A 24,934-nucleotide genomic window follows, 5' to 3' on the forward strand; every position below is an offset into this window, starting at 1 on the left:
GCTCACCGCCACCTTCTCAAGAGTAATTAGGGATGGGCAACAAATGTTGGCCTTGCCAGCAATGCCCATTTACCATGAGTGAATTAAAAAAAATGTAGTCTTTTAAGCATGACCCTAACAAAGGCGTTCCCAGTAACACAAAATATGAAATGTCCTTATGGTTGTTGCAGTCTCCTCTGTCGCCTTTTATTTTTGTATAATTTGATGATTTTTGCATAATGCACGTCCTATTGAATGGCTCCTACCCTCAAGTGAAGGAGGAGATCGTGAAGGGGTAGCAGGGGATGGGATTTTCCATGCTTGAATAGAGCGGCTAGAATTCCATCCTTGTCAGGTGGCTTTCTGCTTGCGAAGCAATCAATGGCCTTTTTGAGCTCAAGTAACAAGGGTTCTTTGTCTAACTTAACCATGGCAGGAAGCTGCGGGAGAGGCTCAGGTGCAGACTGGCAGATGTCCGTTTCACAGGAGTACAGCTCACAGTAGCGTTCAACCAAGCAGGACACCTGTTTACTTATGTTGGTGAGCACTTCACCGTCTGCTGGTTTCAGTGGGACAACTTTGGTGGTGGTAGGACCCTCTTGCATAACTCATAGATTTCTGTTGTCACAGTCAGCTTGGATTTCTTGACATAGTGTGATCCAGTGTTTATTCATAAAGTTTCTCTCTTTCTTTTACACAACTGTCTTGGCTACTTTCAAGTCATGCAATGTTCTAGCTGTTGAATTTATGTCGTGCATCAGGCAGCCTTTGCTTTTTGCTTCAATGACAGGTGTCATCTCTACTGAGTAGGTCTCAAACCAGTCTTTATTGCGGGTTCTGCCTTTACCAAATATAACTTTTGCTGTGTCATAAATGATTGAACTTGGTGACTTCCATGCTTCATCAAATCAACATTGGCATTTCCTGCTAAGCCTTTAATGGGTAGCAATCACACAAGCACCAATGTGAAATGCTGGTATTTAGCATCATTTCTTGTACCAGGGATGTTGATGAATTGCAGGCTGTCGTGTTTAGAGCTGTGAAACTTTTCAGGGTTGCACCTTCATTCTGCTGCTGACAAGAGAGTGGTCAATGTTGCAATCTGTCCTGTGGTAGGTGCGGCTGTGGAGAACACTGGGCAGATGTGTCTTCTGGTGATAATCAGGTCGAGTTGGTGCCAATGAAAAATCGCAATGGTGATGAATTCATTCTGAGGGTGTGGCCAGTTTTAAAGATGAGGCCAACTTTGAGCTCCAAGATTTTTAAACTACCACAAAAGATTGTGGTAGCTTGATTTACACTTAACATAATTTGCACTTAAAATTCCTTTTACACTGATTTGGCTAACTTCCAGCAAACAGTGGAAACCCTTTCCCAGATTATCTCTCTTTAATTCTTATGATGTTTTGCAATTTGACACTCTAAACTACTCATATTTTAATGGATCTCCTGTGGCAATGATCACACAAAAATCAGAGGACAAGATCTTTACATAAGACAAGAACGTGGTGTCACATCTGATCCTGAGATGAGCTTCTGATTCATATCCATGCCATCGCTAAAGGCACCTTTTTCCATCTCACTTGACTTCACCCTGTCTCAGCTCATCCACTGCTGAAACCCTCATCCATGCCTTTGTTACCTCTAGACTTGACTATTCCAACGCACTCCTGGCTGGTCTCCATAAACGTGAGGTCATCTAAAACTCTGCTGCCCGTGTCTTAGCTTGCAGCGAGTCTCATTGCCCTATCACCCTGTGCTACCTGACCGACATCGACGCTACTGGTGGTGGAAAGGTGTAAGTGCAGCATGACAAGTTTACATATGCACCTCCCATTACAGTTGCATGCACAGGAATTTATAAGGCAAAAAAGTTGACAAGCAAAACGTGACAACCTGAAGTGGGATTTTGTGGATACACAGTGTGCACAGGCGTAATTGGCCTGGATTCTGAAGCTATCAGCACCCACAGTTATTATGCAGTAAACAGGAAAGTAACTATCGACACCTGCACATATGCAGTCATTTCTGGAAATTTAGAAGCTGCTTTCCCGACTTTCTTTCATATTTTGCGTGTCTTTTTTCCTCATTGTTTGTTTCATGTAAGTTTTATTCTGAGACACTACATGTTACTGCTTGGTAAGGGAAAGCAACAGGTAGCACGCAGAGCCAGGGAAGATGAAGAGGGTTGAGCAAAAAGGCAAAAGATTGACAGAGAGTGATAGAATGCGCGAAGGGCCAGTGCTGCAAGTAGGAGACCAAAACAAAAATACCTGGAAAAACTCAGCAGGTCCGGCAGCATCTGCGGCGAGGAACACAGTTAACGTTTCGAGTCCGCATGACTCTTCAACAGAAATAAGGAAAAATAGAAAAGAGGTGAAATATAAGCTGGTTTAAGTGGGGGGGTGGGACAAGAAGAGCTGGATAGAGGGCCAGTGATGGGTGGAGATAACCAAAAGACAAAAGGACAAAGAGGTGTTGAAGGTGGTGATATTATCTAAAGGAATGTCCTAATTAAGGGTAGAAAGCAGGACGAGCAAGGCACAGATAGCCCTAGTGGGTGTGGGGTGGGGTGAAGGAATCTAAAAAGGCTAAAAGGTAGAGATAAAACAATGGATGGAAATACATTTAAAAATAATGGAAATAGGTGGGAAAAGAAAAATCTATATAAATTATTGGAAAAAATAAAAAGGAGGGGGAAATTCGGAAAGGGGGTGGGGATGGAGGAGAGAGTTCATGGTCTAAAATTGTTGAACTCAATATTCAGTCCGGAAGGCTGTAAAGTGCCTAGTCGGAAGATGAGGTGCTGTTCTTCCAGTTTGCGTTGAGCTTCACTGGAACAATGCAGCAAGCCAAGGACGGACATGTGGGCATGAGAGCAGTGTGGAGTGTTGAAATGGCAAGCGACAGGGAGGTCTGGGTACTGCTTGCGGACAGACCGAAGGTGTTCTGAAAAGCGGTCACCCAGTCTGCGTTTGGTCTCTCCAATGTAGAGGAAACCGCATTGGGAGCATCGAATGCAGTAGACTAAGTTGAGGGAAGTGCAAGTGAAATGCTGCTTCACTTGAAAGGAGTGTTTGGGCCCTTGGACGGTGAGGAGAGGGGAAGTAAAGGGGCAGGTGTTGCACCTTCTGCGGTTGCATGGGAAGGTGCCGGGGAAGGGGGTTGAGGTGTAGGGGGTGATGGAGGAGTGGATCAGGGTGTCACAGAGGGAATGATCCCTACAGAATGCTGCCAGGGGTGGGTGAAGGGAAGATGTGTTTGGTGGTGGCATCATGCTGGAGTTGGCGGAAATGGCGGAGGATGATCCTTTGAATGCAGAGGCTGGTGGGGTGATAAGTGAGGACAAGGGGGACCCTATCATTTTTCTGGGAGGGAGAAGAAGGTGTGAGGGTGGATGCGCGGGAGATGGGCCGGACACGGTTGAGGGCCCTGTCAACCACCGTGGGTGGAAAACCTCAGTTAAGGAAGAAGGAGGACATGTCAGAGGAACCGTTTTTGAAAGTGGCATCATCAGAACAGATGCGAGTAGGAGACCTCTTTAAGGAAGCTTTCGCCTATGTTTCTCATCAGAATTATGAGTCGGACCCAGAATATGACATTGGTAGAGATAAGAGGTATGTGAACATTGTGGTTCAAAAAGCTGAAAGTCACCTTCAATGTGTTGCATAAATGGTCAAGCACGATTACCACCAAAATCAAAACACTTCTTGCGAAACATCAGGAAATATAACAACTGAGTCGGATCATCAAGAAATCTCTTTATTTTGGCTCAAGAAGGAAAAACTTTGAATGTGGTCTATTATGAAATACTTAATGTTCCAACGCACACTGAAAATGCAGGCAGTGACACTGAAAATGTACTGAGTGATACTACAGTTGTTGCCTTTGACAGTGATGATGAAATATTCAGAGTATTAACAAACATTGAAGAAATGGCTGTGGATGGAGATTTCGATCCTGAGCATTTTGAGAGTGACACTGAGAATGTAGAGAACGGTTAGTAAAAATCATAAAGTAAAAATTGTAAATCTAATTAAACTAGAGTCAAGCCAAATAAATTAAAGCAAATGAAAGTAAATCCAGTGTGAAAAGAAATATTTTTTGTTAAGTAATATTTTTGAGTATAATAATGTGTGAATTTAGGTACTTGTTTTCACATTTGTGGGATTAAAATTATTAATTAAAATAATTGTGTGAAAGAAGGTAATTAAGTGAGTTGTTGAATGAAATCAGCTGGATATAAGAAATGCTTCAAGTAAATTACTTCATAGAAACTTTTTTGTGATCTGATTTTTGGCTTTAATACTATATCATTTAGTCCATATGCCCAGAGGGCAAATATCATCCCTTTATTCTCCTGATGTAGCACGGGTAGCCCAACTTGTTTAATATTAGCAAAAAAAAGAGGTATAATCACTTGCATTGCACAGTTAAAATATCTGAGCTTGGCACCTGCAAAGGGGTACTGGGGATTAGTATGTGGGAACACAAAATCAGAAGGAATGGATTCAAGCTCCCAATCCTTCCCTACTCATTAAGCAAACAATCCCAATATATTATTGCAGGGTGAACCATTGCACAAGTACAGATGAAACAATTAGAAGGAAAGTTATCTCAGGTTACTTTAATGCAATTTTGGTTTTGAGTGAAAAATTACATGTGAATTTATAATGACTAGAAATGAAGTATTTAGGCCTAGGGTAGGCATTCAGACACAAAAGTTGATTGGGATAGAACTGCGTTTGATGGATGATAAAGTGTGGTGAACTGGAGTAGATTAGGTGGATGTGCAGAAAGGATAAAAGTCAGACTGGAAGCAATTCCACTCAGCCAACTCTAAAGTTTCCAGTAACATTCCAGCCTCCTGTCAAGGACATGGTGTTATCGAGCATCCAGTTATCAATGCAACTGACCAGGCCTCCAAACAACTTTCACGGAGAGATACTTTTATAATTCAACAATAAACTTTATGAAACATTACGATACGTGTGTGTGTGGTGTGTGTGTTTTGTGTAAGTATTAAGACAGAAATCCACTCTTACTTTGTGAAGGAGCTGGAAAGAAGTCCAATAAAAGCCATTGTTGCACCGCCCATTGCCGTCTTCCTGCATCCAAACCAGTCAGTGAAAATACTGACTACTGGAGAACAAAAGAAAATCATCCCAATTGAGACCGCACCTACCCAAGCTGCAAGGAAAAAGGAAACAGGAAAATAGTTTTAATAGGTTGTAGGATTTGATTGTACCTCCCACCACTTGTCCCACTGACCCACGGCTTCACTGTTCACTAGAAAGGTTTCCCCTGGCTGAGGAATCTATGGAATCGTAGTCTCAGAATAAGGGGGGGTTGGCCATTTAGGATTGAGATGAGGAGAAATTTCTTCATTCAAAGGGTTGTAACTCCTTGGAATTCTCTACCCCACAGAGCTGGAAATGCTCAGTTGTTGAGTATTTTCAAGACAGACATTTTGGGTACTGAGGGATATGTGGATAGGGTAAGAAGGTGAAGTTGAGGTAGATGATTAACTATGATTTTTTGAATGACGGGTCATGCACGAATGGCCAAATGGCCTACCCCAGATCTTATTTCTTTTGTTCCTATGTTGCAACGACAACAACTTACATCTGTAAATATTTCTGGATGCTTCTCAAAGGGAGAAGGAATAGATAAGAAGTGCAAATAAAAAGAATTGGATGGTGGTGGGATGAGCAAAGGTGTGGTCAACAGTTACATTTTAATGATGTTTTTGAGGATCGGGAGAGATGCAACAAGGTGGAGAGGATTCCAGAGTGTTGGTGTATGTTGGTTGGAGGCAATGGTGGAGCGGAGGGAGGAGTGGGACACAGAGTGGGCCAGATTCAGCAGGGAGGAAAGGGTGATAACGGGCTAGATTTTCAGGGAGTCGGGGAGACGCTGTGGAGATGTAAAAATGGCGACCAGGGCCCAATCCACCCCATGGCCCCTCATACCCTCCATGCCAAGCTATGGCACTTCCATGCCCATTCACCCACACCCGATTCCAGGATTCCCGGTTCCATTCCTGGCACCCCCAATTTTCACCAGTGTTGGTTAAGGCTGCGGGATGGTGCAGATTGCGAGTTCACATCCTGCACTCCCCACCTGTTTGGCACTAAAGCTAAAATAGGCATCTCCTAGTCCCCTGTAATTTTCATGGAGTTGGGCCAGGTTTGAAAGGGCTCATGGCTAACGGCACCTCAGAGGTGTTGTGAACCATAGTCTGGATGAGGGAACCTTTTGAAAGGTAAGTTCAAAAGGTCTTACCCATGCCCCCTAGGCCAAGCTATTCCCACTCCTCTAAACCCCATGGCCCCTCATACCCCCCATGCCAAAGCCTTATTATGCATTCTTGTCTGGGAGCCCAGACATCCATTAGGCTGTTGAAACAGCTGTGCCCCAGGAAGAAATCGCATGATTGAGAGTTCTTGCTCTCTGATCCATTCTGTCAATTGCACAATGTTTATTTGCACAAGATGGGGGGCGGGGGGGGGAGGGGGGGTAGGTTTCAAGTGCTTACAGTTTCAGCTATTGACACTTAAAAGGCTCTGGATAATTAACACTTTTATTGGGCTGTAGTGAAAGGAGTTTTTTGAAGAAAGTGGAAAGTTATGTATGAATGACATTTTTAAAGCTTTTTTACTACATCCTATTGTTATTATAGGGTTCATTGGTGCTATGCAGAGTGTATAGCGGATGAATGGGCATGGAAGTGCCATAGCTTGGCATGGAGGGTGTGAGGGCCATGGGGGTGAAGGAGTCAGAATGAGATGGCACGGATAGCAGACTGGGGAGTGTGTGGGGAGTGTGTGGGGAGTGTGTAGTGGGTGAGGGTGAGGGATACAGGGCTGTTCTTTGATTTGAGTCATTGTTATTACTGGGACAAAGTCCCAGAGCACCGAGGCGGGCCTTCTGACAGCCTACCTCGACACCCAGCAGCTCGTGTCTGCCTCAGAACTCTTTCCTGGGATAGTGGGCCTGAGTCCTGTTAGCACCCGCTAGCCCCTACACAACGCCCACCGCCGGCACTTCCTCCCGAGCCAGGCACGCCGAGCTGGGAAGCTTTCCGACTCCTGCTGCCCGCCTCAAAGATGAAAATCCAGCCCATGTTGGTGAACATTAGAGGTTCAACAATCTAGGAAGAGGATTTTGACTTCAATTATTTGGGAATGAAAAGTCAGTGGAGGTTGATCAGGACAGAGGTGATAGGTGAGCAGAGTGTCGTATGGGCTACAGTATATGTACATTAGATCTCAGGAGAAGAGCAAAGAAAGTGTTGGAGAAATCAAATCTGTAATTCAAACTTGTTCTGGATACTTTACTTATGTCCAATGTAAAAGTCCCCTTAAGTAGGTAGCCCTTTGTCCCTATGACTTTATGCACAACATGGTCCTGCACAGCAGGCCCTCAGCAAAACAATGAATCTTTCTTAAGATTTAGGTTATGCAACTGACATAATGCAGCATTTGACTTACTGTTTTTGGGAATGTGGCTGCTGGGTCACTAGGATGTTTTTAATGATGTGTTCTAACAGGCTGTTGGAATAGCATGTCTTGTGGGTTTTAGATAAACCAAGATAACAATAAATAATGTAACTAAATGCCAGTTCCTCCTTACATCTGCTGTTGTTCACCTATTATAACTTACTTTTTTGAAAAGGAGATGTGTAAATATTACACTGTATCTTGTCAAGGGCTAGCCCATGAAAAGGATGAACTGATCCTCATTTCAGGTAATTTTACCAAATAATACAGCATAGTAGGCACCAAGATCAGGATCGTTTGCCGGTGAGCCACTGAGGTACATGTCACAAAGCTAGTAGATTTTGAGTTGAAGTTTCCATTAACTTATGAAATTTAAACAGGAAAAAAAGAAGTAAATAGAAGTGAGGTGTGTGGGCTTTGTTGGAGGGGTTGCTAAGGCTGAAGGGTCAGATAATTGCTTCCACACCTCTGCCCAAGATATCGGAAAAGGCTTTGCTGATTACAACTTGGTGTCAAAATCTGCCATCCTTGGGCATCCCGTGGGAAGAGAAAACCATGTTAGCCTTCGTAATGCAAGAGTTTCCAGTACTAAAGAGTAGCAAAGCCTAGCTCCTTTTTACAGCCCCTAAAACTCGGATATAGTGAAGAGGAATTTACTCCTGCAAATCTGCTTTAAACACTTTCTAAAGAAAGAGAAAGCAGGCTCTTATTATTAAATATTACTATCTACCTTTATGGTTGGAAAGTGAGATAAATGGTTTGCTTCATTCAACAGATTTGAAGCAAATGACAATGATAAGCCTTTCAATATCTTGCTTTTTGACATTTAGAATTGGGTGATGGTCAGGCAGTGTAGTTCTATTTTTCCATATTAAATTCAGTACTTTAGCGGTTAAAGTTTCTTAGTAGGGGGCACTGGGGGAGGGGGAAGTGAGAAACGGCAGCTCCGCTTTCCTTTAAATTAGCTTAAAGTGGTTGCTGCAAAGTTTGGGCCTCACAACTAAGTGCGGCATCTTACTACAACAAGCTGAGTATCTGCACTTTTTGTGCTAAGTTGGGTCTCGGGGATATAAACAAATTACTTCAAAACACACACAACTAAACCACAAAGAAACCCAATTCTTGAAATGTGAAATGTGAACAGAGTAACTGCCCATTTTCCAGATAGCTGCAATTGTCCATGTTCAACTTGGACTCTCGCATGAATTGTTCAGCTCAACAATCCTGCGGGGGGCTCAAGCAGAATGCTGTCTACACAGCGTAGCAGCTTTTCATCAACTAATTGCACAAAGTGCTTCCAAGTTCTTTGAAAAACTCAGGCTCAAGAGGAATTTGATTATGTGTTTCTGAAGAACTCGTCAAAGGCCAAGTAATAATCAGCTCTGGCTGTTTTTACTCTCCTAATGGGATGGCTTTTCTCTTAATGTGGGGAACAAGTCCATTGTTGTGCAAAATGTTAAACTTTTCTCCTAACAGAGCTGTTATTTGTTTCCACAGGCTTATATTTTCCTTTTAAGACACACACAGCCCTGAAAATTCTCCAGCTGTTATCCCAGCAGAAATTTCTCCCACTTGTGGCTTGCATCTCTGAACCTGACAAGTTTTACTGGCTCAAGGAAGGGGACCTGATAGACAGGTGCATCTCCGATGCCCAGCTGACCCACACAGCTTGATATTCAGGCATTTGCCTGTTTTTGTACTGAATTCTCACTTTTCAGCTCCTGCAAAGTGCAGTGTACAGAAGTACCCAGTCTGCACAAATTTCTTATAGCCAACAAGCATGCAACAAGACAGGTAAGTCTTGTTGGCCAGTACAGGGATCGAACCAACAACCTTGGCATTAGTTAGCACCATGCTCTAGCCATCTGAGCTAATGACCACCATTTTTTCCCAAAAGTTCCCCTCCATCCATCCAAGTCCCCAGTCTGCTCTTGTAGAATTTGCAGTTTGTTCCAAAAAGAACATTGGTTGCACCTGAAGTGCTTCACAGTCCCAGCTGTAGACTGCAATCAATACGCAACTTGTTTAAAATTTAAATTTGCCTATAAAAGGTGTACAAGTGAGATTGTGGGGGTCTGTTAAGGCCGCTTTTCACATTATCCTGAAATGGCCAAAATAGATTTCACTGACAAAAAACAATTATTAATGCGAGAAGCTATAACATCCAAGTTAGAAGTTAAAAACATGCAAACCAAATGTGTTTTTAATCTGCTTAAAGGCAATATACAGCTGAGCAAGAATTTCAGCATTTTGAGAAAAAAAATGATTTTTAAACATACATTTAAAAGATAATTAAGGAACAGATAGTCTTCCATCAGAAACTGCACCTAGCTAAAGAGCCCTCAATACCAGATTTAAGATTGGGCTACACATATCTTTATCAGTACAAGTAGTTCTGAAGGCAGTAGCTTATACTGGAGTATGGTGTTTCATGTGGGATTTGGCAGTTTGTGCTGACAGGCTTTTTCTTAAACCAATAACAACAACTTGTTTTTATATAGTGCCTTTAAAGTCATAAAATGTCCTGAGGTGCTTCACAGGAACCTTACAAAGCAAAGTTTGACACGCGGCCACATTAAGGTGGACGACCAAAAGCTTGGTCAAAGGGAGAGGTTTTAAGGAGCATCTAAAAAGGGGGGGAAAGAAGTAGACGGGTAGAAAGGCCTTGGCAGCAGATAGTGGGGATGCACAAGAGGCCAGAATTAGTGGAGTGCAGAGAGTTGTAGGGTATGGAAGTGGTATGTCATAAATGATCAGCTGTCCTTTTTTTACTGACGGGCAGCTTGATGTTCATTCTTGATCATGTCTCCCACACTTGATCATGGGAGAGGGCAAGACCATGGACAAATTTGAAAAGAAGGATGCAAAATTTTAAAATTGAAGTGTTGCTCAACCAGGAGCCTCGCCTGTCAGACATCAACCTTTTTGTTACATCCTGGTCAAGAATGCCATGGAAGTTAGAAGATTCTCCCTAGATAGAGGGAAAGTATTTCAAGCCTTGGATACCATGAGCTTTTTTAGAGAGTTAAGAGTTGCTGAGGAGAAAATAGTGTTTGGGGCAAAGGTATTTGGGAGTTAACTAAGTTAGCCAAGATGACATGGGAGTTCCATTTGAGAGCAGAGGAAATTGTGATGCCAAGAAATGGAGTAACGTTAGAATCATGTAAAGATAAGGGGTGGTAGGAGTTGGGTCAAATTCTAAGAAACATGAAGGAACTGAATGTTGGAAAAATTGAAGGAAATAAAATTGTCATTACCTTCAAAGGGCAACAGGGGGATTGAGATGTAATAATTTGAGTACTATACACATGTAGCTAATGCTTAACCATGTTCTATGCCAGACTATTGAATAGAGTGGTGTAACAAAGGCATAGTTATAATGATTAGGTACTTTAAGCAGCTCAAGGCCTCCTGCTGTTGACATGTGAATTCACTTAAGCAGAAGCAGAGTTCAAATTCAAAAGCACAGTCTAAGAATGAATGTCTTAATAATTAATGTCCACACTCAGCCAAGGCATTTACGCTTAATTTTCTTTACAAGTCATACACTAAGTAAAGCACAATACAAAGCGGTGTCTCAATGAAATAGATTTAAGTCCTTCCAAATATGACACAATTACATCAATGGTGCCCGAGGGCAGATCCAAACATGGGCTCAGGGGACCCGTATCAAAGTGTCATAGTCAAATATGGGGTTTCCATTAAAACATCATTTCACAGCAAAAAGCGCATACATTCACTAGATTAGAATATTCTAGTATTTAAAAATAAGATCAGGAGATGAGGTAGGCCTTGTACTTTAATGGATTGGGAAAGGGCCTTGTGCTGGGGCCATGGAACAGGCAAGTTCCTTGTGACAAACCCCATCTGTCGAACTGCCATGGCGACAGTGGTCCTTGCTAAATAGGTTCAGCACAGGCCAAGGCCCCAATGCAGCCAACCTCCACTGCTGGGGCCTCAGTACAAATCCTTTATGCACTTGTGGAGAGATATAACCAGTGATGCACACAACTGAGGAGCATGTCTTCTACAGATTAAGTGGTGGACTAATGAATATTTGGTGCCCAAAACCCTAAGAATTCTTAGTTCAGCTCCAAAGGTACCTAACCTTTGCAGATTTCCAAAACCATTAGATCAGTTTGAAATTGGACATCTCAGTTGGTAAACGTTTATTTATACAGCATGTCAGCCTAAAAAAGGTCAATAAAATAATTCACAGAAACATTTCAAATTAACAAATTGAAATTGCAGGCTGAAAACATTAAAAAATGGTGAGTTGGTAAATAAAGAAAAACTGGACACTTCAAACGTGTACAATTGTAAGAATCAATCACTCAGAGCTCCCGATACAATGTCGGGAAGGTGCATCTTCTGAGCTGGTATCTGGTAATGTTAGAACATCACATTCTGCTTCTGTGCTCATGACCCAGTGATTTTCTGCCCAGTGATAGGAAGGCCTGGATCTTCAGTCTTGGGTCAGGAGCCCAGAATTACCCAACTCCGCAAACCGGACCCTGGAGAAAGTCCACCGGAAGGTCAGGTTTTTGTTGCGGGGTGGCAGGATTCTCTGGGAGTCGGGTCTGCCGCCCTGGGGCGAAGCCAGAGGCTGCCGGGTGTGGAGGCGGGCTGGGTGGAAGGCCTGCTTCTGTGCTTCTGCACCGGGTCCAAGATTTTTAATAAAGCAACAGGACAAAAAAACAGCCCTGGAGACCTCACCTCTCACACTCCCTAATGGCTCCACACACTCCCTATGCCACATCATGCCCTCTATCCACCCCATGGCCCCTTATACCTTCCATGCCAACCTAGGCCCCTCCACCCACTATCCATGGGCCCTCATGCCCTCCGTGCCAACCTATGCCTCATCCCCATGGCCCCTCAACCCTTCATGTCAACCTGGGCCCAGCCACCCACACCCATAGCCCTTCATACCTTCTATGCAAACCTATGCCCATCCACCCAACCCCATGGCCCCTCATACCTTGCATGCCCCTCTACCCACCCTACATGGGCCTTTATCGCCCCTATGCCAACATAATGCCAACATGCTAACTTATGTACACCAACAATCACCCTTCCTCCTTACACTTACCATGCCAACTCATCCAGTATCCTCCATGGACAGACCTCAGGCTCCATGCCGAGATTAAAGGAAATAAATTTCTAAGGGCAGAAATTTTTGTTCGGCAGGCGGGCAAGCCCCCGACCCGCTCGAGCGCAAAATGACGAGCATTGGCTTTGACCGGGCATGTCAACGTCAATGCGCAGTCGCGCGATAGTTCAGTCAGTGGTCGCGTGCCAAAGCCGGCAGTGTTCACCCACCGACAATTAAAAGGCCTGTTCAGGCCATTAAGTAATCAATTAACTTAAATTTTTCGCTGCCCGTCCAACCTAATGGTTGGCGGGCAGCCAAAAAAGGGCCAAGCGGCCTTTGCATATTTTGGAAACCTCATCCACGGGTGGGATGAGGTTTCCAAAAGCAAAAAAATAAAAATAAAATAAAAACTTTAATTTTTCATTAATAACATTTCCCTGCTATCACATGAGGGGACATGTTTCATTACATTTAAAAAAAATTTTTTTCCATATCTGTTCATCTCCCTGAGGCAGCTTAGTACCTCAGGGAGATTATGAAGCGCTCATTCATGCACATGCACGACGTTCACGCTTGACCTGCTCCCCCTGCCCACACAGGCAGCGCTCGGTGCTGCCGCTCGTGTTTCATGCTGGGCGGCTCTCTCTGAACGGGCCCGTCAGCGTGAAATCACGGTCCGGTGCAGGTCACGGGCAGCGATCGGCTTCCTGACCGCCCCCGCCAAGCCCACCCGCCGAGCCCACCCACAAGGGCAAAATTCTGCCCTAAGTGTCTATTGCAGACTTTGGGCTGGATTTTGCTGTCGGCGAGCAGGGGGCGGGGGATGATGCGGGATGATGTCGGGCGGAACCTCCGATGTCATCCCGCCCCATTTAAATTTTCAGGAAGGTGGGGGCGCAGCAAAGTCAGCTGTGGGCCCACCGACCTGTCAATGGCCAATTGAGGCCATTGACAGGGTGGTTAAATCAATTAAAGGCCCTGCCCATTCAACCTTAAGGTTGGCGGGCAGACCAGGAGCCCCGGCAGGCTTCTGATAAAGCAGGAAACCTCATCCACTGGCGGGATGAGGTTTCATGTAGGGTTTTAAAAGGTTTATTAAAGTTTCAGTGAAATTTATTAACATGCCCCATCTCCTGTGACATTGTCACATGAGGGGAACATGTTAAGGATTTTATTATTTTTCTATTTTTAAAGTTTATACAGCTGTCAGCGATCTCCCTGAGGCAGCACTTAGCCTCAGGGAGATATGCGCTCTTTCGTGCGTGAAAGAGCACATTCTCGCATTTGGGGAATCCCCCCACCCCCCGCCCGCACAGGAAACGCATAGCGCTTCCCGGTGGATATCACGCTAGGTGGGCCTTAATTGGCCAGCCCACTTAAAATGGCGGCGGGGTCCACTTCTCCGGCGGGGATCGGCTCCCCGCCCGCCGGAGATTGGGTCGGGCGTGCCCGGCAGAAAATTCTGCCCTTTATTTTTTAAAAAAGCATTCTCATTCATAAAAACCCGTTCACTACATGTATATTCCTTTTACCTCATCCTTATAAAAACAAACATTTAATTCAAGCGCATAATCCCTTATAAAAACAAACATTGAGATTTATGGTCTCACTTCAAAGAGTCTATAACTACTTGCAGCTGTCAAACTGTGAAATGGAAGGCACCCTACTGTGATAGTGGAAGGCTATGAGATCAGTCATGCAGCACAAATTCAGTAATGGTAGCTCTCAGGCTTATGTCAACTCTTTGAAAAAAAATGTCTGCAGTGTTTTAAAAATTCATTACTTAAGGGGCAGGAGTTTTAAATGGCTTAACAGCTTGACAGTTGCCTTTGGCTGTTCATTTTACACTTTTGACAGTTACTTCTTACACCTCAACTCTCCCAAGGGGCACCTGACATCCCCCAAAGGTGTCCCAGGACAACACCCTACCTCTCCAAAAGTATACCACACCTCGCCAAAAGAATCCACAAAGTTCAAACTTGCTCCTCCCAGTTTTAACCAGCACAAGGTGCAGATTTCGGCCTCCTCTGCCATTTTCACAATGACAGGGAGGCTCTCCATCATTGAAAAGATCCAGGTCTAAGTGAGGGTTAATCATGGGTTGGCAAAAACAATAGGAACTTCTATCCTATTGTCTTCTGCACAAACCTAATGCAAAGTTAAAAGTATATTTGTTGTAACATTACTATTAATCTCTCCCTTGTGAATAACCCTGAGGTATTCTTTTACACAAGGAGTGTTGCATAAAGGAAAGTTGTTGTTATGTTCCACAGTATTCCGCAATTAGTTGGTCTCTTTATAATTGTCTAGTTAGGAATAGAATTAAAAGTTATCTCCTGCAGAGACCGATAACTTTTAAAAAGAGATTTGAATTTCCAGTAAATGACTAAAGGATCACAGAACAAGATTTCAAGTTTTAAGATTCTTCTGTAACAAACAAAATGCAACATTATAAAACACTATTTCGGTAGGCAACTTATACTCTAAGCAACAGACAAGATCTCCCATTTAACTTTTATACATCCTGTGTGGTGAAAAATAGAGACCTGCTGCCTGTCTCTCTCAGATTTTTGCAGACTGACCCGGCTGTGAGGTTCAATGATATTTTAGGAAAACTTGCAATCCAATCTTACAATGGCTTCCTATGGACTGTTCCCCTCTCAAAGTCCATCTCCATAGCAACATGAACCACGTGGGTCTTATATCCAGGTAGAAATACTAATTAGTTGTCATTTAGACCCCAAACTTCATTCTATCTTGAAGTTAAATAGACAGTTTAACGTATAACCATTTAAAAACCTGACATTCCCAATACCTCCCCGGGGCTTGGAGATTAACAGTCGGCACAGCTGTCCTGGTCAATGTTTACAGGCATGAATATCTCACACTTTCCTCCAAGTAAGACAGCCTGGGCCCCCCTTTAACCTTTAACTAAGCAACCCAAATTTGTTGTCAGGCAGAATTCAGAACAAGTCACATGACCCCTTTCATTCCTCCACTTTACCTTAAATTAAAGATACAGTCCCGAAAAATAACTATCTTATAAATTTCATATCTGTAACCACATTGTTAAATACCGATAAATGATCCAATATCCCATGAACATGATACTGCTACCACTATGAAAATTGTCTGTGGAATACAACAGACCAAGCTTAAATAACGGAGGTTTTAGCGTGAGTGTTTTCCTTGATTATCTTTGGGGATTATGCTGAAATTTTGCTGAACTTATCCATGAGATAATAAAACAATGGAAGAACTCGGGTACGGGATTGAGGGGAGAGGAAGGGAAGACAGGTTCCCTGGTGATGATCTAAATCCAACTTTATGCAAATACCAAAAAGGTGAAGGGTGACTACCAAGTGTTGATCCAGCTTTTGCAATACCAGTCCACTGGTTGTTTGGAAAGTACAAGGTCCTAAAGAAAGTTAAACTTTTACTCAGGACACGCTGCCTGGTTATACTTAATAATCTTCTGTTTTTAATTCATCATAACTTTCTCAGAACAATCTGCTCTGCACATCATTTAAAACAGATTGTCGAAACGGCATTTGCAAAAGCTGATATTAGTTCCTAGCTCTTTGGAGTCTTTGGTTCAATTCAAAAGCATTTTGCAAGAATAAAAATGTAGATTTAAACCAATTCAGAATGCTTTAACAATTTTGTTGATTATTTTTGGCATTTATCACAGTCAAAACAATGTTCTAATTAAAATGCTTAAACTAAACAAGTTAGGCTGTCTCATTTCAGCACAAGGAAACAAATGATCCACTGAATATGACTGTTGAACAGGGATTAATTGACATTGCTGTCAATAAATAGGCTGAATAGTATTACACACAAAAACGCACATGCACACAAGTCTCCAGTGGCCTTGCTATTCAACTAATTATTTATTTACTCCCAAAACTAGGAGGGTGTAATAGATGCAGATCAAATCAGCCATGGTTGAACTGAATGGCAGAACGAGCTTGAGGGGCTGATTGACCTACTTTGCCCCTATGTTTATACAGGCAGCTTGCACTCAAATGCGGACAGAGGAATTTACAATCGGAAAAGCTGACATGAATTTGTGCCAAAAATATGATAACAGGAAAGAAAGTTTTGTAGAAAGGAGTTATGTGTAGATGTAAGATTTTTCATTTACAGATCTTAGAAGTAGTTTGTCTTTTTCCCTTTGGGTTTGATTGTGGTGGCCCAATGAGCAGAGAGCTAGCACTCAATAAAAGAGAATAAACGTGAAAATGGTTGCTAGGATTAGGATCTGGAGGCCAGCTGGTAGCTGTGGAGTTAATCTTCAGGAGAGAAGTGGTGAAAATTGGAGGGAAAAGGTGCTAGTTCCTCAGATGCTGTGCCAGACGTCTGTTGTAACTGGGTCCAACGGGGATCCTGTGGCACCACTGATTCCAGGAATTCCCAGTCAGTCTTGCGCGATTAAGAACCTCCACTGACCCCTTATAACACTGAGAGTTGGGGACTCCCTGGGAAGAATTTTCGGATCGCCGATTGCAATCGGTCCCCGACCGCGATTTCATGCTGAAAGGCTCAGCGCTGCCAGGGTGGGGGCGGGGAGAGGGCGAGCGCTGAAGTCAGCGTGGGTGTGGGGGGAGCGTGGAAGGTAAGCTCCCTGAAGGCAGAGAGCTGCCTTAGGGAGCTGACAAATTTAAAATCAATAAAAGCAGAACGTTAAAATCAGGAAAAAATGTCCATGCGTCAGAATGAGACACCTCAACATATGGATGATGAAAATTTTTTCAAAACATTTTAATCTTTTTTTAACATTAGTCATGGAAACCTCATCTCGCCCTTGGATGAGGTTTCCTCCAAAATGCAAAGGCCGATTCGCCTGCCTGCCAACTGGTAAGGTTGGGTGGGCAGTGAAAAATCACCGTCAATTGCTACTTCAATAGCCTTAATAGGCCTCTGAATTGTTGGTGGGTGCGCTGCCGACTCTAGCGAATGCCCGCCGGCTGAGGTATCGCGCGAGTCTATGATGACATCAGGACATTCGTCCGACATCATCGTGCGCTATTTCATGCTCGAGCATGCCGGGCGCGTGCCCACACGCCGAATGGAAAATTCTACTCCTTACGTTGTGAGTTCCTGCTTCCCAGTTCAGGCGAGACCCAGCCTATGGATGACAGCTAGTATGCTGAAAGAGCTGAGGCACACCAACTTCTAGATGGCTATAAGTGGGCCCAACGTGAGGTGCAGAGAGGTCCAAATTACAGGCTGCCCTGGACCCTCAAAAGAAAATGCATTTAAAAAAACAAATAATTGGTTCTGTTCCTTTCCATAGAGGTTGGAAGAGGTCATGACAGGACTCGTATGGGCGAGGTGAAGACCCTTGGAAATACTAGTCAATCTTCAGGCAGAACATGATACAAAGGAACTTTGCAATCAATGTAAATAAAATCAAAAAACTGCGGATGCTGGAAATCCAAAACAAAAACAGAATTACCTGGAAAAACTCAGCAGGTCCGGCAGCATCCAACTTATATTTCACCCCTCTCCTAATATTACTCAGTTCTGTTGAAGGGTCATGAGAACTCGAAACGTCGACTCTTTTCTTCTCCGCCAATGCTGCCAAACCTGCTGAGTTTTTCCAGGTAATTCTGTTTTTGTTTTGCAATCAATGTAGTGCTTAATAACACAATAACTTGCATTTATATAATACCTTTAACCCGACGTCATCATGCGTTACATTACGCTCTGGCGTGTCGGGGGCGTGCCCACAAACCCAACGTAAAATTCTGGCCCAGATTTCCAGCATCCACAGTATTTTCCTTTTGTAACTCCATCCCTTTCCTGGTCGCTGTCAGAGGCTATGTCGGAGTATTCGCAACCTCCAGACTCCTATTTGACACTGAGGTGAGCTTCCGACATCATATCCTGTCCATCACCAAGCTCACCTACTTCCACCTATATAATATTGCTGACCTCGTCCCTACCTTTGTACCCTCCTCCCCTACCTTTGTTCCCTCCACCCCTACCTTTGTTCCCTCCAGACTCAACTATTTCAATGCTCTCCTGGCTGACCTTCCATCTGTCACCCATCAAACTGATCTTTAGCTAACATTAGGAAGCAATAAGCACTCCTGCCTGCAAGGTATAGAGTTTTGCAGATACATCCAGCTGCTTTTTATTTTGTTTCAAATTACTTCATTAACGAGGATCCATTTCAAGCTGTGATCATGTAGTAGACCCGCTCACAGGGCAAGACTGTTTTCCTAAGTCTTATCATAATGGCAATTGGTAGAATGTTGTCAATATTGTGTTTTTGTATAGTGAAGCAATGAAGAAATAAAATCATTCTCTGTCCAGGTCATTCAATCCATTTGGCTTTTGAAAAAAAAAACCCTCCAATCAATACTTGCTCTCTAGGCCGAGGCTGATAGATCCTATCTGTACTGTCTGGTAACTTATAAACAAAAGTAGCAAATAAGCTTATGTATAATACCAGTAAAGAAATTAGCCATTGAAAACTTGTGGAAAAGCAAAATGTTTCCACTTTTGTAAATGTCACTTCAGATTTACAAAGGTTTTCAGGGATATGGTAGCATAGTGGTTATGTTGCTGAACTAATAATTCAGCAGCCTGAACTAATGTACCAGAGACATGAGTTCACATCCCACCCTGGCAAGTGGAGAATTTAAATTCAGTTAAATAAACATGCACCAAAAAGCTAGTATCAGTAATGGTGACTATCAGATTGTTGTAAAAACCCATCTGGTTCACTAATGTCCTTTAGGGAAAGAAGTCTACCATCCCTATCTGGTCTGGTCTATATGTCACTGCAAACCCACAGCAATGTGGTTAACTCTTAACTGTTCTCTGAAATGGCCGAGCAAGCCACTAAGTTGTTTTCAAGAAGATGGCTCATCACCTCCTTCTCTAGGTCATTAGGGATAGGCAACAAATGTTGGCTTTGCCAGGGACAGTCACATCCAATGAATAAATAAAGTAAGTGAGTATTTTCTCATTAAGAAAATAAAAAAATCTAAAATTACGGATCTAAAATTGTTATTGCAGGTTTATTTTTGGGACGGCAGTGATGATAAGGAGCACTTTGGCAAATGTGTGGAATACACGTCCACATAAAACTCAGGACACCACTACCTTCTTTCTTCCCTCTAACACATTGAAAGGTAATTTATCTCCATCCTCATATCATGCACAATTAATTGACAGACAGCAGGTAAGCACGCTTTTCCTAAGCCACTGTCAATACTAGAGTAACCATTAACTTGGAGGTGGACGAGTCGATTTAATCATCACTTCTTTCCTGCTCTCTCAAGGAGAAGCTTCTTGCCTCCTTCTGCACTTAACACAGGATCTCCTAGTTTGTGGCAATGTGCCTGCGGGGAGAAGCCATTTTAGAATACCAATGTGTTGTGCCAATGAAGTCACTGTAATAGTGCTTCACCCAGGTTTATGTCTAGACAGCAAGTATCAGCAGGCAATTCAACAAAGTGAGGTCAAAGTCCAACCTGTCCTCAATAGATGTCCACACGTGCACACTTTCCAGCATTGGATGGTAAACAGGGGCGGTGACTCTTTCCTAACAAAAGGCACAAAGGCTAATTGTAGTATATTTTGTGTCATCCTGACTGTGGCCAGCTTATTCATAAAGTAACACCTGGACCTGAGATTTCTTCATTTCTACAGATCTGCATATAGTGTTACAAATATGAAGATTATAAGATAGTTATGTTAAGAATGTCAGGTTTTATAAACAGTAATACTTTATTTATCTTCTAAACCCCAACTCCATTCTATCTTGGAATTAAATAAGTAGTTTAATCAGCATTTCTACCTGGATACAAGGCCCATGTGATTCACTTTGCCATGGAGTTAGGCTTCGAGGGGAGAACAGACCATAGAAAGCCATTGTAGTATCGGCTTACAGGGTTTTATGGATATCCCTGAATGTCACAGAAAGGCCGGCCTGCAAGAATCTGAGTGAGAGGGAGAAAGATAAAAAGAGAGAGAGAGAGCGAGAGAAAAAGAGAGAGAGAGCAAGAGCGAGAGAGAGAGATACCGCAGAGAAATAAAGACAACCAGTTTCTCTTGTTCACCATGCAGAATGTGGGTAGGAGCATGTGCTCAGTTTGAAGAGACCAAGTTAGTCAAGATTTAAACGAGGCTAGAAGATTCACCTAGCTTTGGCTAGAGGGAGGGATCTTCTGCGTAACCCTTACCATGAAAGTCAGTTCAAGGATTCCAAGTTATCCAGCTGGAAAAGGAAAAGGAAGCAAGCCATCGGGAGCTGAGAATAGCTTTGGACTAGTTCCCGGAGAACGAAGTGTCCACTTAAAGGACAAAGGAAAGTATAACCGTGGAGGGGTATTTTCAGTTGTGTGAACAGTTAAACGGGGATGTTCTTTTCTGTCATTTAAAGTGTAAGTTGTCTGCAAAAAGTTACAGTAAAAGTCTTGCAACTTGAAATATTGTTGTGTGATCTTTTCAGTCAGTCACTGGAAGCTCAAATTTCTTTTTAAAAGTTATCAGTCTCTGCAGCGATCGTAATACCAGGAACATGAATTTACCAACTGAGCTGTCAGGGAGCTGGTTCATGCACATTTGTTGGTGAAACACTTGAGGAGAGACACTTCAGAGATCATTGAACTGTTTAAGGGAAGTTAGAAAATTACATGGAGAAAGGAATGGAAGGAAATGCTGATGGGGTTAGGTGAAGTCGGGTAGGAGAACGCTCATGTTAAGCATAAACGCTGATATGGGGTCAAAAGGCCTGCTCCTGTGCATCATTTTCTATGTAATTGAGAGATATGGATTGTGTTTGTGCTCCCAAATAACAATTTATCTTATAAGTGATTCCCCTAGTGCTTAGTACAGACCTGCAAACCTTGTAAAAGCTGCTAATAGTTTAATACTCTTAGGAATTTTAAGCACATGCAATGAATGGCTGAAAACATAGGCCAGAATTTCCCAGCCCCACCACGGTGGGTTCCCCAGCAGCAGGGCCGGCGAGCCATCGAAACCTCCGTTCAAATCTGAAGATCCCGCTGGTGTGAGGGGCTGGAAAATTCCGACCATCGAGTTCGCTTTAGGTTTAAATGCAAGTGCCCAATTGTTTCCTTGAATGTTATAATCATTCAAAACTCTGGTGCCCATATCCAAACTGGCACTGAGTGTTGTTCATGTATCGCCCTGTTGCTTGCCAGTGTACACTGGTTCTCAGTCTAACAATACCTCAAATGTAATATTTTCAAGGTTGTGTTTCCATTTCCTACATTATCCCCATATTCTTCGATTTCAAAAATCTATTAATTTCAGTCCTTAAGATGTTCAACGACTGAGCATCAACCACTCGCTGAATGAAGAAATTTTGCTCCTTTTGAGTCCTAAATGGTCAACCCCTCATCCAGAGGCTAAGATTCTGATCTTCCCTGTCAAGCCCTCAATGGGATCATCTCTCATTCTTCTTTAATCCCGTTCTACTCAATCTTTTCTCATAGGATAACCATTCCACCCCAGAAATCAATCAAGTGAACCTTCATTGTATCTCCTCGAAGGCAAGTACATTCTTCCTTAAGCAAGGGAACAAAAACTGAACACAGTACTCCGGGTATGATCTCACCAAGCCTATATAATTGCAGCACGGATTCTATTCTCTTGTCCTCCAATCGCCTTGCAATAAAGGCTAACATACTATTTTCCTTCCTAATTTCTTACTTTACCTGCAAGTTAACTTTCTGTGACTCATGTACTAAATCCCTCTGCAAACCAATATTTACAAGACTCTCACCTTTTTAAAAATATTCTGCTTTTCTATTCTTCCTGCCAAAGTGGGCAAATTTGCATTTCCCCACATTTTGCTTCATCTGTCACATTCTTGCCCACTCGCTTAACTTGTTTATATCCCTTTGCAGCCCCCTTCATAGAATCATAGAATATTACAGCACAGGAGACGTTCAGTTGGCCAGTGGAGTCTCTGACAGTTTTTTTCAAAGAGCAATCCAGTTAGTCCCATTCCCCTGTTCTTTCTCTGTGTTTCTGCAAATTTTCTCCTTCGTATATTTATCAAATTCTTTTTTGAAAGCTGCTACTAATCTGTTTCCACCATCCTATCAGTGCACTCCAAATCCTAACCACTCATTATGTCAAACGCTTTTCCTCATGTTACCTCTGGTTCTTTTGCCAGCCCTCTCAAATGTGTGCCCTCTGGTTATTGACCCTTAAATCATTGGGAACAATTTATTTATTATTTATTTACTTTACCTAAAATCTTCATGACTGTAAACACCTCTATTAAATCTCCTCTGTTGTAAAAAGAATAATCCCAGCTGCTCCAATCTATTAACAAAACTATAATCCCTCATCCCTGGAACCATTCTAGTAAATCTCTTCTGTACCCTCTCTAAAGTCTTCATGCCCATCCTAAAACACGGGGTCCATAATTGGGCATAATACTCCAGCTGGAGCTGAACTTGTGTTTTATATAGGTTTAGTATAATTTCCTAGTATAATTTTTAACACCTCAACTTTGTCTCTGCCTTCACCAATAGTTCTCCATTTTGATCCCTAATCAGCCCTATAACTCCTTTTACTGTGGATATGTCTATCCAAAACCTTCTAATTCCCTTACACATTAGACACCTATTGATTCTCATATTGTCTCTTTGCCCCTCTTATTTCTTTTTTCACTTAGCCTCTTTACTTTTTATATTCAGCCCAACTCTCCCTTGCATTCTCAAGCTAACATCTGTCATATGCCCTCTTTTTCTGCTTCACTTTACTCTCTACCTCCTTTGTCATCCAGCTTTGGCTGCGGTTGCTGACTCTTTCTCACTTGTGGGAATGCAATGAGACTTTACTTGAAACATCTCTTTGAAGACCATCCATTGCTTCATTACATTTCTGCCTGCAGGCTTTGACTCCACTTTATCGGGGTCATATCTTGCTCAATTCACTAAAATTAGCCCTCCTCCACTCAAAATATTGTTTTGATGGATTGCTCCTAATCCTTCTCCATAATCAATCTAAACCTTATGGTGCTATGATCACTATTCCCAAGATGCTCACCACCCCCCCCCAGTGACTTTCTCCATTTGATCCACTTCATTCCCCAGGACTAGATCCAGTAACGCCTCCTTCCTCATTGGACAGGAAGCATACTGGTCAAAGTAACTCTCCTGAGCACGCCAGAATTTTCTCCCCTTCTCTGTCCTAAGTACAATCACAGAAGTTAAAGTCTCCCTTTATCACCACTCTATAGTTCTTGCACTTTTCAATAACTTTCTTGCAAATCTGCTCCTCTATCTCCTTCTCACTATTCAATAGCTTATAAATAGCACAAAGCAACATAATAACTCCTTTATTGTTTCTTAACTCCAACCAAATTGATCTCTCAAGAATATTCTATGTTTCTTACACTGTAATATCTTTCTTAATCAAAACTGTTACCCCTCTACCTTCTTCACTTCCCTATCTTTCCTGAATACTTTATGCCCAAGAATATTAAGCATCTAACCCTCCCCTTTTTTTTAAGCCAGGTCTCAGTTATGACTACTACATCATATTTCCACGTGACTAATTGCACCTGCAGCTGACCAACATTATTAACCACACTTTCTGCATTCACTCATGCACTCCAAACCTAAGTTTGACATCTTTGTATTTTCTATGATTTCACCTAATTTTGCACTATTTCTAACTCGATTTATCTCTCCAGTGCTCTGTGCACCTTTTCCTCCTCCTCACAGCTTACTTTCCCGCCGAGTTTTGTATCATCAGCAAACCTGGACACATTACACTCAATCCCTTTCTTTAAATCACTGATCCAGATTGTAAATAACTGAAGCCCAAGCACTGATTATTGTGGCACCCACTACTGAGGTACTTTTGAAGTGTAGTACGTATTCACTTTTGCAATGTGATGAAACACAGCAGCCAATTTGCGCACAAGGTCCTCAAAAAGCAATGAGATAAATGAGCAGATAATCTGTTTTCACGTTATGTTTGATGAAGTATAAAGGCCAAGAAACCTCCTCTTCAAACAGTGCCAGGGGATCGTTTACATTCAACTGAGAAGGCTAATAAGGATTTGGTTTAACGTCTCATCCAAGAGACAACTCTGTCTCAGAGATAAAACTGTTCCAATGAGCAAAGTCTGACTTTAAAACAATAATAATCAATTAAATAGCAGAACTACAATTTAAAACGTCTACTCTGCACTGTTAGGCATTTCCAAATAATTACAGACAAGACATGGAACAAGTCAACCAAGCATTGCCATGTTTTTACAACTGAATCCAGTAAAGCATACACCATAGTAACTCAATTCAATTTAACTCCCAAGTAACATGTTGCTGTACTCCATGAAGCCAGGTGGTGA

At 42.6% G+C, this 24,934-nt stretch overlaps 1 protein-coding gene across 1 annotated transcript in view; it reads right to left on the bottom strand.

The window, feature by feature from the left end:
- The window catches only part of slc16a2 (solute carrier family 16 member 2), a 122,149-nt gene that overhangs the window by 87,731 nt on the left and 9,484 nt on the right, over window positions 1–24,934 (bottom strand). Inside the window, exon 3 of the mRNA XM_078547566.1 lies at window positions 5,025–5,169. Coding sequence (XP_078403692.1) covers window positions 5,025–5,169 — 145 coding nt within the window. The remainder of the gene's footprint in view (window positions 1–5,024; window positions 5,170–24,934) is intronic.

This window comes from Cetorhinus maximus, chromosome 8 (assembly GCF_964194155.1).
Source record: "Cetorhinus maximus chromosome 8, sCetMax3.hap1.1, whole genome shotgun sequence".
Classification (NCBI taxonomy): Eukaryota; Metazoa; Chordata; class Chondrichthyes; order Lamniformes; family Cetorhinidae; genus Cetorhinus; species Cetorhinus maximus.